Here is a 14,438-nt window from a genome sequence, read left to right on the forward strand (position 1 = left end):
ATACATTTTGGGATATATGTATTATACAGCACACATAACTTTCAAAAAAATGTTTGTAATAAAAATCTGCGTAAACTTAATTGATTTGAATAGCTATTGGATAATCCTAATTAAACATTACCGATGTAAAACATTTTCTTTTAAGATATACCTATATTTAGTAAATTAATCCAAATATATGCATGGTAATTGTAAAGCCATTATGTCTTTTACATCTTCAGATACCTGAAGAAGGCCCAACTAAATGGCCAAAAGCTTGTACTAATAAAAGTTGAAGAAATCCAGGCTACGTCTCTAGCTTCAATGCTTTTTGAGCTTCTTCGCCAATATATATATATATATATATATATATATATATATATATATATATATATATATATATATATATATATATAGGTATATGTATATATAATATATTGTAGAGTGTAGGTTTAACTTACCATACCAGTAGATCTGGAAATCACTTGTAATATTATAGAATACACATGGTAAAGTTATTGTTGATCCCTCGTCCGCTTCGATTTCAAGTTCAGTAGACATGAAGACTGGTTTAGGGTTCTCTGCGCCTGGGGGAAACAAAATGATCAGATACTGATTCATATTGAATCTACTTCTACAATTATAATAATAATAACAATAATAATAATGATAATGTACAACATTTATATAGCGCTTAATACAAATGTTTCTAAGCGCTGCATACTACATGTATTACCCTGGCTTTAGCACGGCTACCCTGATCGGGCGCATCGAGCGTTCGAGCAATTCCTTCCTACTGGGTACCCATTTACTACACTTGGTTGATGAGTGGCAAATGTAGATAAATGCCTTGCCAAAGGGATTTGAACCCCGGACGTTGTGGTTCAAAGTCCGAAGACTTATCAACTGAGTCACAACACCTCTACTATACTATACTACTGCTACTGATGTTGCTATTTCTACTGCTACAACTTGTACTACCACCACCACCACTACTACTATTTCTAGTACGACAGCTCATTCTTCTACTAATTCTATACTAGTACTTCTTCTACTACTGCTACTTCTTCTTCGACCACTACTTCTACTACTACTACTACTACTACTACTACTACTACTACTACTACTACCACTACTAAATAAGTAAGTAAATGAATGAACGAATAAATAAATGAACATGAAAAAATAAACTTATATTATCCAATTGAGCAAATTTATTACCAAATTATTACTTTTTATTGCCCAATTTGGGCAGATTTTAACCAATAGTCGTGTGGACAGTATGTTGCCAATTAAGGGTTAGTTAAAAGTTGGGCATTTTTTGCCCAACTATTTTAAAAGTGTAATACGGCAAAATCACAGTTGGCCCTCTGGATGATAAGATAGTAGAAATGTCATCATAACCATCATCATTAGCTTCATTATCATGGCTGATGTCATCGAATTTATCAACACATTTTCAGCAATGTATATAGAATGGTAATGCCACAGTCAGACCAACGAAACCGACTCCAAATGAATGAGGGCTAATCTACCAAGTATACCAAGCAAGTAAGTAAGTAAGAACAATGGTATTTAATTGGTAATAACGTAATACATTCAGTGGGTCTCGGCGGTGTGACCGTGGCATAACATTAACAGCAAAAATATTGTATGAATTCAAAAGGCGATACACTCTAATACTACTACTACTACTTAACCCAACCTGTAATTAAGAACAGTGGCAGGACTTTGGCGAATAATTTCGCTCTCAAGCAATCAAATTGCTTTATTCGAGTATTTTAGAACAGTTGCATTTCAATTGCGAAGGAGAATACATATGAATAAAACGCCAGAAGTGGTAATTCTCATGATACTACTTACACGTAAGCTGTCCTGTTATCACATCAACAAGGAGAGAGAACGCAACACAGACGTAAAAGAAATAAGCCGCCATCTTGAAAACCTGCGAACAGAATACATACAATTTGACTACTTTTTTTTTACATAATAAAAGCCCCCTTTTTACATAGAAAGTTTATAGCCAATGCGTAATGGGTAAACTGAAGGATCTCCATCGAAATTGATTTTTTTTTCATTTGAACGTAAATGAAAACGCAATAGGATCGTACACAGGAAAAAAATACATAAAAAGTCTATGGTGGTAGGTTATAGTGATGATTGTTTTAAATAATAATCAATAAGTTGGGAGGACCAAACACGAAGAACAAACACCATCACTGTAGATGATTTGCCAAGCAAAAACGTTGAAACGCAATGAAATGTTAGAATGACGTCATTAGGGACGTACTGAGATCATGGGATGTAAAACGTATCGTTCACTATATGCGCGGAGATCAAACACTTTTATTGCAATCAAGAATGTTATGGCGAAAGAAGGGTCTTCCAATTACACTCTTCACGCTTCTACTGCCATACCTAACACCTCGGATTCGAAATGTTCCACTATTTGAAATGTATTTATTCGTGAACATGGTGAAAGGTGGTGGAAACAGAATTCCGGAAAGTGAAAAACGTAAAATTTTAATGGAATAAAGCAGAAGGTAGTCGAGAAGGGATATAAGATTAATGAATTAAGGTGCGTTAAGGATGTGGAAAGCTTTTTTGAATGGTCGATTTTTTTTTATTAATCGAGTCTGTTGTAAAGGGGTACACTCTGATAAGTAAACACAGGTATGTGCATGTGGGAGATCGGGTATGTGCGTGTAAGGGCTGTGTGTGTGTGTGAGGCTGATGGCTGATGCGTGCACGCACATGTGGGTGCTTTTATGTGTTTTGGAGCGGTGGCGTGTGTGAGGGTGTGTGTAAGTAGGTAAGCATGGGTGTTCAGTGGTTTAATTGTGGGTGAGGGAGTGTGCGTGTGTGTGTTACTGCAAGACGATTAAAAAACCACAGGGAAAAAAGTTTATCGACAAAAGGAATTTCGCATTGTCTTATTTTTGTAGCGCCCTTTACAGAAGTGCAAAGTGCCTATTATTACGTGAGTGTGTTTTCAAATGCTTTTGAAAATAATTCCTGTTTTTCATAAATGTTATTATGATTACCTTTCTGTCTATCATCATTATCACAAACACTATTGCTATCATCATCTTCATTAGATGACGACAATAACAGTGATGGTAATGATAATGATAATAATCACGATATTGATAATCCAAATAATTACGATTATAATGAATAATTATAAAGTAATTTCCCTTTTAATAGTAAATTTCAGATTAAATACGTTCTAAATACTATATAGTAGAGCGGATAAGCCGAACAATTGTGCAAATTATGACTAAAGCATGAAACTTTCACAAGTATTAGTATATGCCGTAAGATTTATTTTAAAGATGGGAGGTAAATTTATAAATGCCATTTTCGGCCGTTGCCATGGCAACGGATTAATTTCTCCAAAATAACGTACATTCCCATGTAAACGGTAAATGAACATGATATAGATGACCAAAATGATAATTTTCAGGCTCCCAATTGAATACATATGAAATTTAGAAATATTCAAGATCACCAAGACAGTTCCACTTGGTCCGTTGCCATGGCAACAGCTTGTTTTTTTCCCAGAAAAAAAATTGATTAAAATAACGTTTTAGCATATGATTTATCTTTAATTTCCCCTAATTTTACAGTTTTAAACAAAGATATTTTGGTTGCTAAATGAAAACATTACATCTCAAGCCATTGCCATGGCAACCAAATAACATCTAATTAACAAAAATAACATGGTTGCCAAGACAATGGACAGGTGGAAAATACAATTGGAATTGACTTAATCTGTATGCTTAAGTTTTGACCCCCTCATTTGAAAAAAAAATACAGAAAGTGTTCTGCAGGAGTTCTTTATAGAGATACAAAATTATGTTGCTTTGGTAATGCTTGAATTAAATTTGAAGAAAAAAAAATAGTTGCAAAGGGTCCGTTGCCATGGCAACAGCTTATTTCCCTCTAGAAAGGTAAAAATATTGAAAAAAATGTAGAATACATGTATGATCATCATTCAATTTTCAATAATTTTAAGGTACTAATCGAGATATGTTTGTGACTAAGTTTATAAATATAACATCTTAAGCCATTGCCATGGCAACCAGATAACATCTAATTTAAAAAACAACAACATGGATGACAAGGTTATGGATAGGTGAAAAATACAATGATAATTAACTTAATGTACATGCATAAATTTACCTCCCATCTTTAAAATAAATCTTACGGCATATACTAATACTTGTGAAAGTTTCATGCTTTAGTCAAAATTTGCACAATTGTTGTGATTTTAGGAGCTTATCCGCTTTACTAATACTAAGTGTTTAACAAAAGTTTACCGATGACTCTACAATAGTATGACATATTAGCCCTATTCAAACTTTCTTGTAACATGTATGTAATTGCTTTTGATAATTCTGAAGGAAAGAAATCATTTAGATTTTAACCATCTCGATAGTCAGGGGTGGTATTCTGAAAATCGTGTTAACTTTGATGTTAAATATCTCTCTGATTTAACACTCCCCCAACATACCCCAAATCGGTATTCTGAAAACGGTGTTTTCTGCGTACTATCTCATTTCGTCGGGGAGGGGTAATTGTGGCAATTAAGAATGGATTATTTCAGACATAATGGGTACGAAAGTATAGGAGACAGAGGCCCCGATCGATTGTGGAGGGGGAATGGGGGATCACCTCATGAAAATATGGGGGACAAACATATCTAAGGTAAAGAAAATGGATTTTCACTCTTGGTAACCTTCTTCGTATACTGATGTGTTGGGTCATTTTGCAGTCAATCGCTCAAACTTTGAGTTCTCTCTGGCAGTGCACCTAAACCATTTACCCCCTCCCATGGGATTTGTACGGGGGACACCCAGTTCTACTAAACGATTTGTTAATATATTTCACTAGTACTTTTTATCTATGATTAATGCCAAGGTCGCTCATTCATTCCTGTAGAAAATGAATGTTTATAAGGAAAACAATGAAATAATTTTACTCCGCTTTTGTTCGAAATAAGGAAATATATCGTAGGCCTACAGGTATAATAACTTTTGTCGGCCTAGATTTTGATTTGGCCGCTATGACTGTGGCTTCTTTTGCACTACCAGCTGCTCCGAATGCCACAACGTTTGCATTTCCAGTCACTTAATTTCAATTCATTTCAATTTAATCAAATCAATTTCATTTCATTCCATTTGTTTTCATAAAATTTCATTTTATTTCATTCCATTTCAACCCATTATATTTCTTTTCATTTCATGTCATTCCTATTCAAATAAATTATGCTTATTTATATTCTAGGTTAAAAGGAAATTATCAGTTATTATATAAACAGTGCAATGTCACAAAAACAGACAAAATATGGATATTAAAATGAAGGGTAAAAAATAAAACAAGAATCCGTACAAAACGTTGATCCTAAAACTTAGAACATAATTACACATGTTAATTATCCAAAGACACATGATATTAGTAAAACACCAACGTTAATTACATACATTTAAGAAAGCGTACAAATAAAATTGCGGATCCGTAGAAACATGAAATATTGATTAAACAAACCTTAGTACATATATTTACTAAAGCTTTAAAATAAATTTTTCAATACAAACTTAGAAGATGCCTTTTATTGCTCGTTTAAGTGAAAAAAGAGATGGGCAGGCTTTAAATGGTTAAGCAAGGCCAGTGCAACCGAACACCTTTGAATTACAAGCATCCTTTCAATGATTGCTTTTCCTGACATTTATGAATGAATTATTAATCATGACCTTGAACTCATTAGAAAGGATGGTTAAATTATTATCACATGAATTCAAGGATAAGTAGCACGTTCATCGATGATCATTCTATTTTTTTTTCGTGAAAACGTTGGCTACCGAGGCTGATTAAAAACAATATCATTTAATAGTAAACCTTACATGTTATACATTTGAGGCGTCCAAAATCAATTTTTTTCGTGTTTAGTTTTGTTTTATAAAACGTCTTCTCATTTACCAAATTATGATATTCAATGAAAAATGAGCCCCAAACTGATGCAGTCAGTGTTTCCATTATCTTTAAACAGTCTCTGAGTCATAATTAAAACACGAAACACAACAATACTAGACTGAAATACCATAAATCACAATACGATAAAAAGCGAAGTAAAGGAATTCAGGAAATGAAAGTATGTTTCGCAATTATTGTGACCTGTAAGAATTTTAAAAAGATTGTTCACTGATTCGTGACGGAAAATGATAAAAAAAACATCCAACAATCTTCCAAACAAAAATGACAACAGGAGTTGGCCTATTCATTAAAAATACCGAATCGATATAAAGTCAACAAAATGAAACAATAAAATGTGACGTCAAGGAATTCAGTCTTTTTTACGTCAAAATCTTAAATAAATAAATCGTAAATAAAAAATAGAAATAGACATTATGTAAATCTTGTACAAGAAAAATAGACTCTGTTTTACAAGAGTAATAAGTAAGAAGTTTAATAGTCGAACAAAAACACGACAATTCAACAAGTGAAATCTACATCATCCAAATAAAACTCACCATACTCCTAGTCGACATGGAATCAACAAAAGTTAGTTCCTAGACGTCACGGAATAAATAACGTACAAGGAAAACACACAAACATACACCAACACTGTTTTGCAATCATAATCCGTAAGCTGTTTGAAAATGTTAAAAGATTGATCCATGATCGGTAATAAGAAAAACGTCGAACGAAACCACTGAACGATTCCCAATTATAAAAAAATTATCAGGAATACTCACCTTGATACCCAGAAGCGATTTAAAGTTATTAGACGTCACGAATTCCAGAAAAAGGAATATTTGCTTAACAATGGTAATCCGTAGAAGTAAATGATTGATGGTTACAATAACCACGGCGCTTCAGCAAGTCCCTACCATCAAGCAGAAAACAGACATTGAGCAACGATTTGATAAATGCCTAAGACAGCATCCGAGTCAGACTTGAGTGAGATGTATTATTTAGTCACCCTTCAATCCCGGCGTGGGATCGTTACCAGGTACGCACCAGTATTACCTAACATCCGAACCGAGTCCGTAAGTCATGAATGATGTGTGTGCACCCGCAGAAAGACAGTCAGCCTACACATTCAGATTGATGCATTAAGTAGAACACACTGATGAAGAATGAGCGTGCAAGGTAAGCTAAAGGCAGGTTTTGGCGCCGTTTTGTTGGTGGCATAGCATTCGCGCGCTCTATGAAATGGATCCGCCCCACAGCCCCCACTCATAGGCTTATACTATACTTAGCTCCAGAGTTTGAAAAGGTCGTTATATGGAAGTACGCTCTAACTAAGTAATGAAGGCTAAGTTTTGTACCTTTAGTAAAACAGTGGCTTTACTGGGGTGTAATCATGCACCATTAATGATAAGAGGGGCGAAAATTTACTTGTTATTGTTTACACCCAGAACTCGATCGTTTGCAACCTAAAAGTTGCAACTGTGCACCGTCTATGGTAATTATATATATGGAATAATTACGCTTAAAAAAGTTCCAATGAGTATCTTCCTTTAAAGGTCAATTCATATTTGATCAAATTTTCAATATTATGTTTTTGATTTTTCTCTTTTAATTCAAATCAACTTTTTGTTGGGATGGACTTGTCCTTTAAAGGGTTTTCTGTAATATTTAGGGTGCATAAATCACTTTTTAGGATATTATTTTCTATGGAGGAGGGGGTGTCCTGAAGACTTCCAGTTTAAATTTTCGAGACAAGATCGTAAGGCTTGTTATTTGCGAGCGCGAAGCGCGTGTTGAATATTTTTACTTACTTTCAGGATACTGCCTAACTCCCCCCAAAAGTGGTCAAACGGGCAGGATATTTTGGATATACCTGAAAATGAAGATTTTAAAAACCTTTCTAATTCTACACAATTTCCATGTGTCGCCCTTTGATTCTGTGTTAAACAACTGTATGCCAATTCCGATCTGGAAAAAAAGGCTGTATTACTTCCTCATATAGGTTACACCAATCAAATATTCATTGGTACTCATATCACATCACGGCTTGGGCGGAGAGTTGCCATTATAATTGGAAAGGCATGTAGGTGCGTGATTGAGACACGCTCGAACGGCATATCGGCAAGCAACTCCCCCTAAACTCCCCGGACGGGTCTCCGGAGAGAGGCTCTCTGTAGTCCAACCGCATAACCCCCATAATTTGGTAATATCTAAATTCAAGTGCAGTCTGCAAATTATATCGTCTGCATATTAGGCAATGCATCCTAGAAGAGTAAATGAAGCAACTGCTTATGCTAAATTAAGATCAGAATTTGGAGTCGATTCAATTCATCCATTGCCTTGACTCATTTTCTAACAATAACATTACTGACAATTATGCTCCATTACTTGAGTGGCAGTGGCGCTGCGCTGGGGTCGATGAAGGACTCGAGCAGGAGGAGGGGAGAAGGTTTACTTCCCCATATATTTTTTTCCACAAAAGTGGTATTTTGAAGTTCGATTCATGTACTCTTTTCTATCAAAAACATTCAACGATATACATTCATGATATAAACAGACCAGGGCCCTGTCTTACAAAGAGTTACGATTGATCGAATCAATCGTAACTCTATGGAAATCCATCAATGTCATAATTTTGTCTACAAGAAATTTGCAAGATGTCCTTTGTAAACAAAGGAGAACATACCAAATTGCCAAGAAATTAATGAATGTATGGATATACATTCATATCTAGAAAAAAAATTGAGCAAACATACATGTTATATGTTGATTTTGCTTGCTTTCCATAATTGCGATTGATCGGATCAATCGCAACTCTTTGTAAGACGGGCCCCAGGTATACATGTATACAGATAAAATAAATGTAGAAAGCTTTAAAAGCATGTAAAGGACAGTTATCTAAAAATCAAGCTAAATACATTCTAATTACATACGATTAATAAATGGCGCATATATTTTGAATTCAACATCTTGCCCCCTTTCTTACTTCCTCCTCGCCCCCTATTTCTTTCTCAGTTAGAATAGCACCAATCAATTTAATCATAGGATTGCATTTTTCAACATTTTGTTTTGCATCGAATGATACTTTTTACTCCAAAAGAAGGCGTTTTTACATATATGATACCAGCATAGATCCCAGGAATTATATGGATTTTGGGGTCAGACAGTCAAAGGTGAAGTCGCCACCTTCCACTTTTCTTGCTTGACCAGTAACTCCATTTTCCGCGTTACAGGCGGGCGTATTATGTACTCGCCTTAGCGACACTCTTGTTAACGGAATGTACACGATTGTACACTTTTTGTTGTTCAGTAGGCCTATAACAAGACACACAATTTGATGTATCACTCGACACAATCGGACCATATTAAGAAATGGCCCCTATTGACCCAATTCTGACCCGTAACATGATCAACATGACCATTAGAAATTTGTCACCAAGTTGAAAGCTGTTCCTTGTGATATCACCAATCACATAATAGTGAAAAAGTAGACGGCATATGCTGCCGGACTATATTATGTACAACAATGGTACAACACACATCAACGATCATCGTTCGCGATTGTTTTATTAGGACCTTTATAATGTAATCCAATCATTTTAACCTGTCACGTTGGCCTGGGTAATTCCAGTGTTTGTTCATGTCTGCGTCAAATATGTTAGCCTAAATGTTTGACCATATTTGGTAATACAAATATTGGAAATAACGATGATGAATTTGTACATCGTACGATTGGCAAATACCGGGGCAATTACATTAATTGCGACGCCCCCTTTTAGTCAGGTAACAATAGCTAGATAGCCTTCCTACCCTGTATCACTCCGCACAATTTGAAAAAGATGAGTCTTAATTTTATTTAAAATAATCCTCTTCTTTAAAAAAATAGTTACAACGCCAAAACCTTTTAATGGTAAATAGTTATTTATATGGAAATAATCGAATATAAAAGTTTCAAATGACAGACACTTGATACATGCGTAATATCATCTTTTGAACTACTTTATTCTAAAGTGGAAGGATATATTTCCACCCCTATAAGTTTGGGCGCAGGGGACTTGATCCGCACACTCATAGCGAGAAATGCGTGGAGTGCAGGTGGATAACAACGCAGTGGATATGCGATTCAAGTAAGTAAACGTTTTTTTTTTTACATTTTCATATTCGAGTTCTATGCAGGTCTACATATAGCAGGTCTGTGTGGTGTTTTATTATATTTACCTGGTAATTTCGTTCACATTTATTGGGTTCCATAGGCCTGATCATTGGTTCATATCTCACTATTGGTAGAGAAGGGTGATACCAGTACTGAAAATAAAAAAGTCATGTGTTTTGTTTTCTGCTGGAAATCATTTCAAAACAAATTCCTAATGCGTTTATTCAGTTCAATTTTCTGTTTTATGTTTTGACTAACCGCCCTTTCACACGGTAAAAAATCGTAATTTGAGTGATGACTCCAAGTGAGACATAAATTAGTGACGAATTTTTAGCACGTGTGAAACCAAACTACAGTGCGCCCCCCCCAAAAAAAAATATATATATACACTTTTGAAATGGCTGCCAAATAAAAAAAAATCATTTCGGGGGGAAGCACCTACATGTATGGAAGCCAATAAAGTCAACTTTCAAATGACAGCAAAAAGTTGGAAAACTATTCATGCTTGAGCGAGCACTGCCCATTCAAACAAATGGTATGAAAATTAGGCTGGGCAGGAATTAGCCTTCCAATTTCTGTCAGTTTTTGAGAGGCAAATCCTTTGGAACTTGCAAAGTTAAAGGTGTTGTGATAAATTCATGATCAATCGTGAACAATTTTGGTTCTTTAAGCAAATTTCATAAATTATCAAATTGAACTTTAATGCATGAGTGAACACAAATTGTACTTTTTGGGGCAGCATTTTAACTTTTATCATGCGGATCTCAGCAATGAGTTCATGGGAGTCGGAAGAATAGGTGACATAGGACTTAAGTGGAAGAAGTAGGTTAATGGAATAAGGGTCAATAGAACATGTAGCCCCCCCCCCCTCCCGACCTCCCGCTCTCTTGCCCTCCCGTCCTGTCGAAAGACTGATTGCTATTACAGGTACACATGAAGTCTAGAGCAGAATGTTGATTTACTGGTAAATTCTGAAAATTGGGGCATCAACTTTTGCAGGTCTATCAATCATTTAATCAAACATTTATCAATAAATCAATGTGCAATGTGATCAAACATTAATTTTTCAATAAATTATTTCATAAATCATCATAATCAGGCAATTTCTTGGTAATCATTATGAAAAACTGACCATCTGCCACTGGTTACTTGGCGGTTAAGTTTTGAATAGGCTACCATCCAGACGAGAGACAGAGGGAGAGAGGGGGAGCCGGGGAAGTGGAGGTGGAGGGGGTACATGGCTTTTAATTTTTAAAATGACACAAAGCAACATAATGTCCTTTAACCAAGGCTTACCATATCTCACGCTCTTGCTTGTAACAGGTACAATCACATTACTCTGACCCTCACGAACACACTGCTGAGGTCCACAACATAAATATAAAATGCTACACTTAAATTACAATTCCTCCTGTTCACTCATGCATTAAATTTTAATTTAGTAACTGAAATTTGCATAAGAAACAAAAACTTATCACTCATTAATTTAGCATAACACACCCTTAGGTCTGCAAGTTCCAAAGGACTATAACTTCTCAACAAAAAAAAAACTGGAAGGCTAAATCCTGCCCAGCCTAGCCGAGCTTAGTCTCTCAGGAGGAGAGAAGTGGAGGGTAGAGATGGAGGGAGGGGTTGCTAAATGTTCTGTTGACCTTTATCCCATCAACGTAGTTCACCTACTTAAGTCCTATGATCTTATTAAATATTCTCCTGACTCTCATGAACACATTGCTGAGATCCACATGATAAAGTCAAAATGCGGCACTAAAAATTGCAATTCATGATCACTCATGCATTAAATTTCAATTTAGTAACACATGAAATTTTCTCAAACAACAAACTGATTACAATTGATCATTAATTTATCACGAAACCCTCAACCGTGCAAGTAAAAAAACAACAAAGGAAATTAAAAGGCTAATTCCTGACAAGCCTCATTTTCATACCCCATGTTTAAACGGGCAGAGTTCACTCAAGCATGAATAGATATCCAACTTTTTGGTGTATTTGAAATGTTATTTTATTACCTTTTCATATATATAAGTCGTTCACCCAAAGTGATATATTTTCTTATTTGGCAGCGATTTCAAAAGTGTATAGTTTTGGGGGAACGCACTGTAGAATCACGAACGCTAATCACAATCACGAATTCAAATTCTACTCTGGAGGTGAATTCAAGTTAAGTTTCACTCAAATTACGTTACGAATTTCACGTCTTTTTGGGACGGAGCATACGTGTCCTTTCAAGCACTTCCGTACAATTGCCATAAACTCATCGTATCGATGCAGTGCTTTGATTGGCATGTCATCAAGGACACATACCGCCTTCGCTCGTGAATTCGAATTCAATTTTTGCTTGTCAACAAATTTTGCTGGTCCCCCTACATTTTTTGGCTTCCGCCGCTATTGCCCATAGACTTGTGTGTTAATTGGCACTTTTGAAAAATTCATAAAAAATAAACGTGAAAATAGAGGGTCAAATGTTTACTACCATTAGATAGGATATATATCTTACATGACATATCTGGCCAGAGAAGGGTATCGTAGCCAGCTCATTTTAAAAATAAATCGCAATTTATAAAGATAACTATAATGGGATCAAATTTATCAACTGAAACAGTAAAATAGCCCTAATTCTTCCGCCAGCCAGAAAATAGTTCCAAAGCCATTTTATATCTTCCCAATTTGGGCAAAGGAAGTTCAGTAGTTACCATTTCTAGAATCAGTGTTAGGTTTTCAATTATATTCATACACTTTTGTCAATCAGCAATATCAAATTGGAAAAAAAAATCGAGTGGGTTGGGTCGAACGAATATCTTTAGCCCTCCTGTTGTAATTAGGCTCATGGAACCTCAAATCACAGTTTTTGAGTGAGCGTGTGAAAGGTCCGATGATTCTAAAAACGAATTGCAATCATCAATACAATGATGATTCAAGACTCACGTGTGGAAAGGCCCTAAGTCCAAGCAATCTCATATTCATTGTTTGTAGTGTGTTTCAATAATATACAGTATCTAACTACTTTATATCTTGTATAATTGAAATCTGGGACGTTGAAGCCACACGTTTGTATCTTTAGTAAAAAAAACATTCATCGATGATATAAAATCGTACCTCATTCAAAAGTCTATTAAGAAGCAGTAATAAAATTTGTATAATTGTAATTTTTATTTGTTATCCATCTTCAGGTGCTACAGGTCATCTTCGATGAGACAACATAAAACAATGGAAACCAAACTTTCTAGGATGTGGGATGTATTCAATGAGCGATATAAAATAATTGAAATGTACTACAAACAAGGAATATCAAAAAGCAATAAACAAAATAAAAATGAGTTATTGGTGAGATATTTTAAGCATGTTAATGAAATATATTACAGAATGTTGTCATAACGGGTTAGTATTGAAATAAGCATATGTTATTTTGTCAAATTTGTCGAGAATAGGCACACAAGGTTCCATTTGATATTGCTGGTAGAGAGTCTAGAGTTATCTGAATTTAAATCTAACAAGTTGAAACAAAATGCGTTATATAGTTCATGGAAAAGTGGAATGGAAAGTAGTAGCATATGTTATATTATAAGGACACAAGAAGTGACTAACATAAACATTTTTTATGAACTGTTGACAGAGTTCGTAATTTCATACAAATATAATGGTAAAGATATAAATTATGAAATAAGCAAATCCTTTTTCATGAAATTAGTCAAGTGTAATTGGGGAAAAAAATATAGAAACTATTAACATATTCAATAAAAATACAAACAGAGGACGACGAAAGATATCGATTTAACGATAAATGTTTTAATTCTGACTATACCAAGACTAAACAAGATACCCAAACCTCAGTAAGAATTTGAATTATCTGGTTTCAGAAACTGAAAATGAATTTATTAAATACAGACAGTGGACGTAGAAATATATCGATTTAACGATAAATGTTTTAGTTCTGACTATACCAAGACTAAAAAAAGATACCCAAACCTTAGTAAGAATTTGAATTATCTGGTTTCAGAAACTGAAAATGAATTTACTAAAATACAGACAGTGGACGTAGAAAGATATCAATTTGACGATAAATGTTTTAAGAATGACAATGACACGACTAAAAAATATACTCAAATCTCAGTAAGAATTTGAATTATCTGGTTTCAGAAATGAATGCCAGCTTTGATATTTATGCACCATTTATCAAATCAAGGTGGTATAATAATTTTGATGCACCATTTATGTTTTCATGGTGTTATATTTATTTTCATGCACCATTTATTATCATGGTGTTATAATAAGTCTTATTTATGGGTCTTAAAAGGTAATATTATTTTTCAAT

At 34.7% G+C, this 14,438-nt stretch overlaps 1 protein-coding gene across 1 annotated transcript in view; it reads right to left on the reverse strand.

Moving 5' to 3' along the window:
* The window catches only part of LOC129266783 (limbic system-associated membrane protein-like), a 33,042-nt gene extending 25,919 nt beyond the window's left edge, over nucleotides 1-7,123 (reverse strand). Inside the window, exons 1-3 of the mRNA XM_064103599.1 lie at nucleotides 6,738-7,123; nucleotides 1,843-1,924; nucleotides 441-566 (exon numbers count right to left, since the gene is read on the reverse strand). Of these exons, the coding sequence (XP_063959669.1) occupies nucleotides 441-566; nucleotides 1,843-1,915 (199 nt within the window). The 5' untranslated portion in view covers nucleotides 1,916-1,924; nucleotides 6,738-7,123. The remainder of the gene's footprint in view (nucleotides 1-440; nucleotides 567-1,842; nucleotides 1,925-6,737) is intronic.
* Nucleotides 7,124-14,438: the final 7,315 nt, after the last annotated feature.

The sequence above is a fragment of the Lytechinus pictus genome, chromosome 8 (genome assembly GCF_037042905.1).
Source record: "Lytechinus pictus isolate F3 Inbred chromosome 8, Lp3.0, whole genome shotgun sequence".
Classification (NCBI taxonomy): Eukaryota; Metazoa; Echinodermata; class Echinoidea; order Temnopleuroida; family Toxopneustidae; genus Lytechinus; species Lytechinus pictus.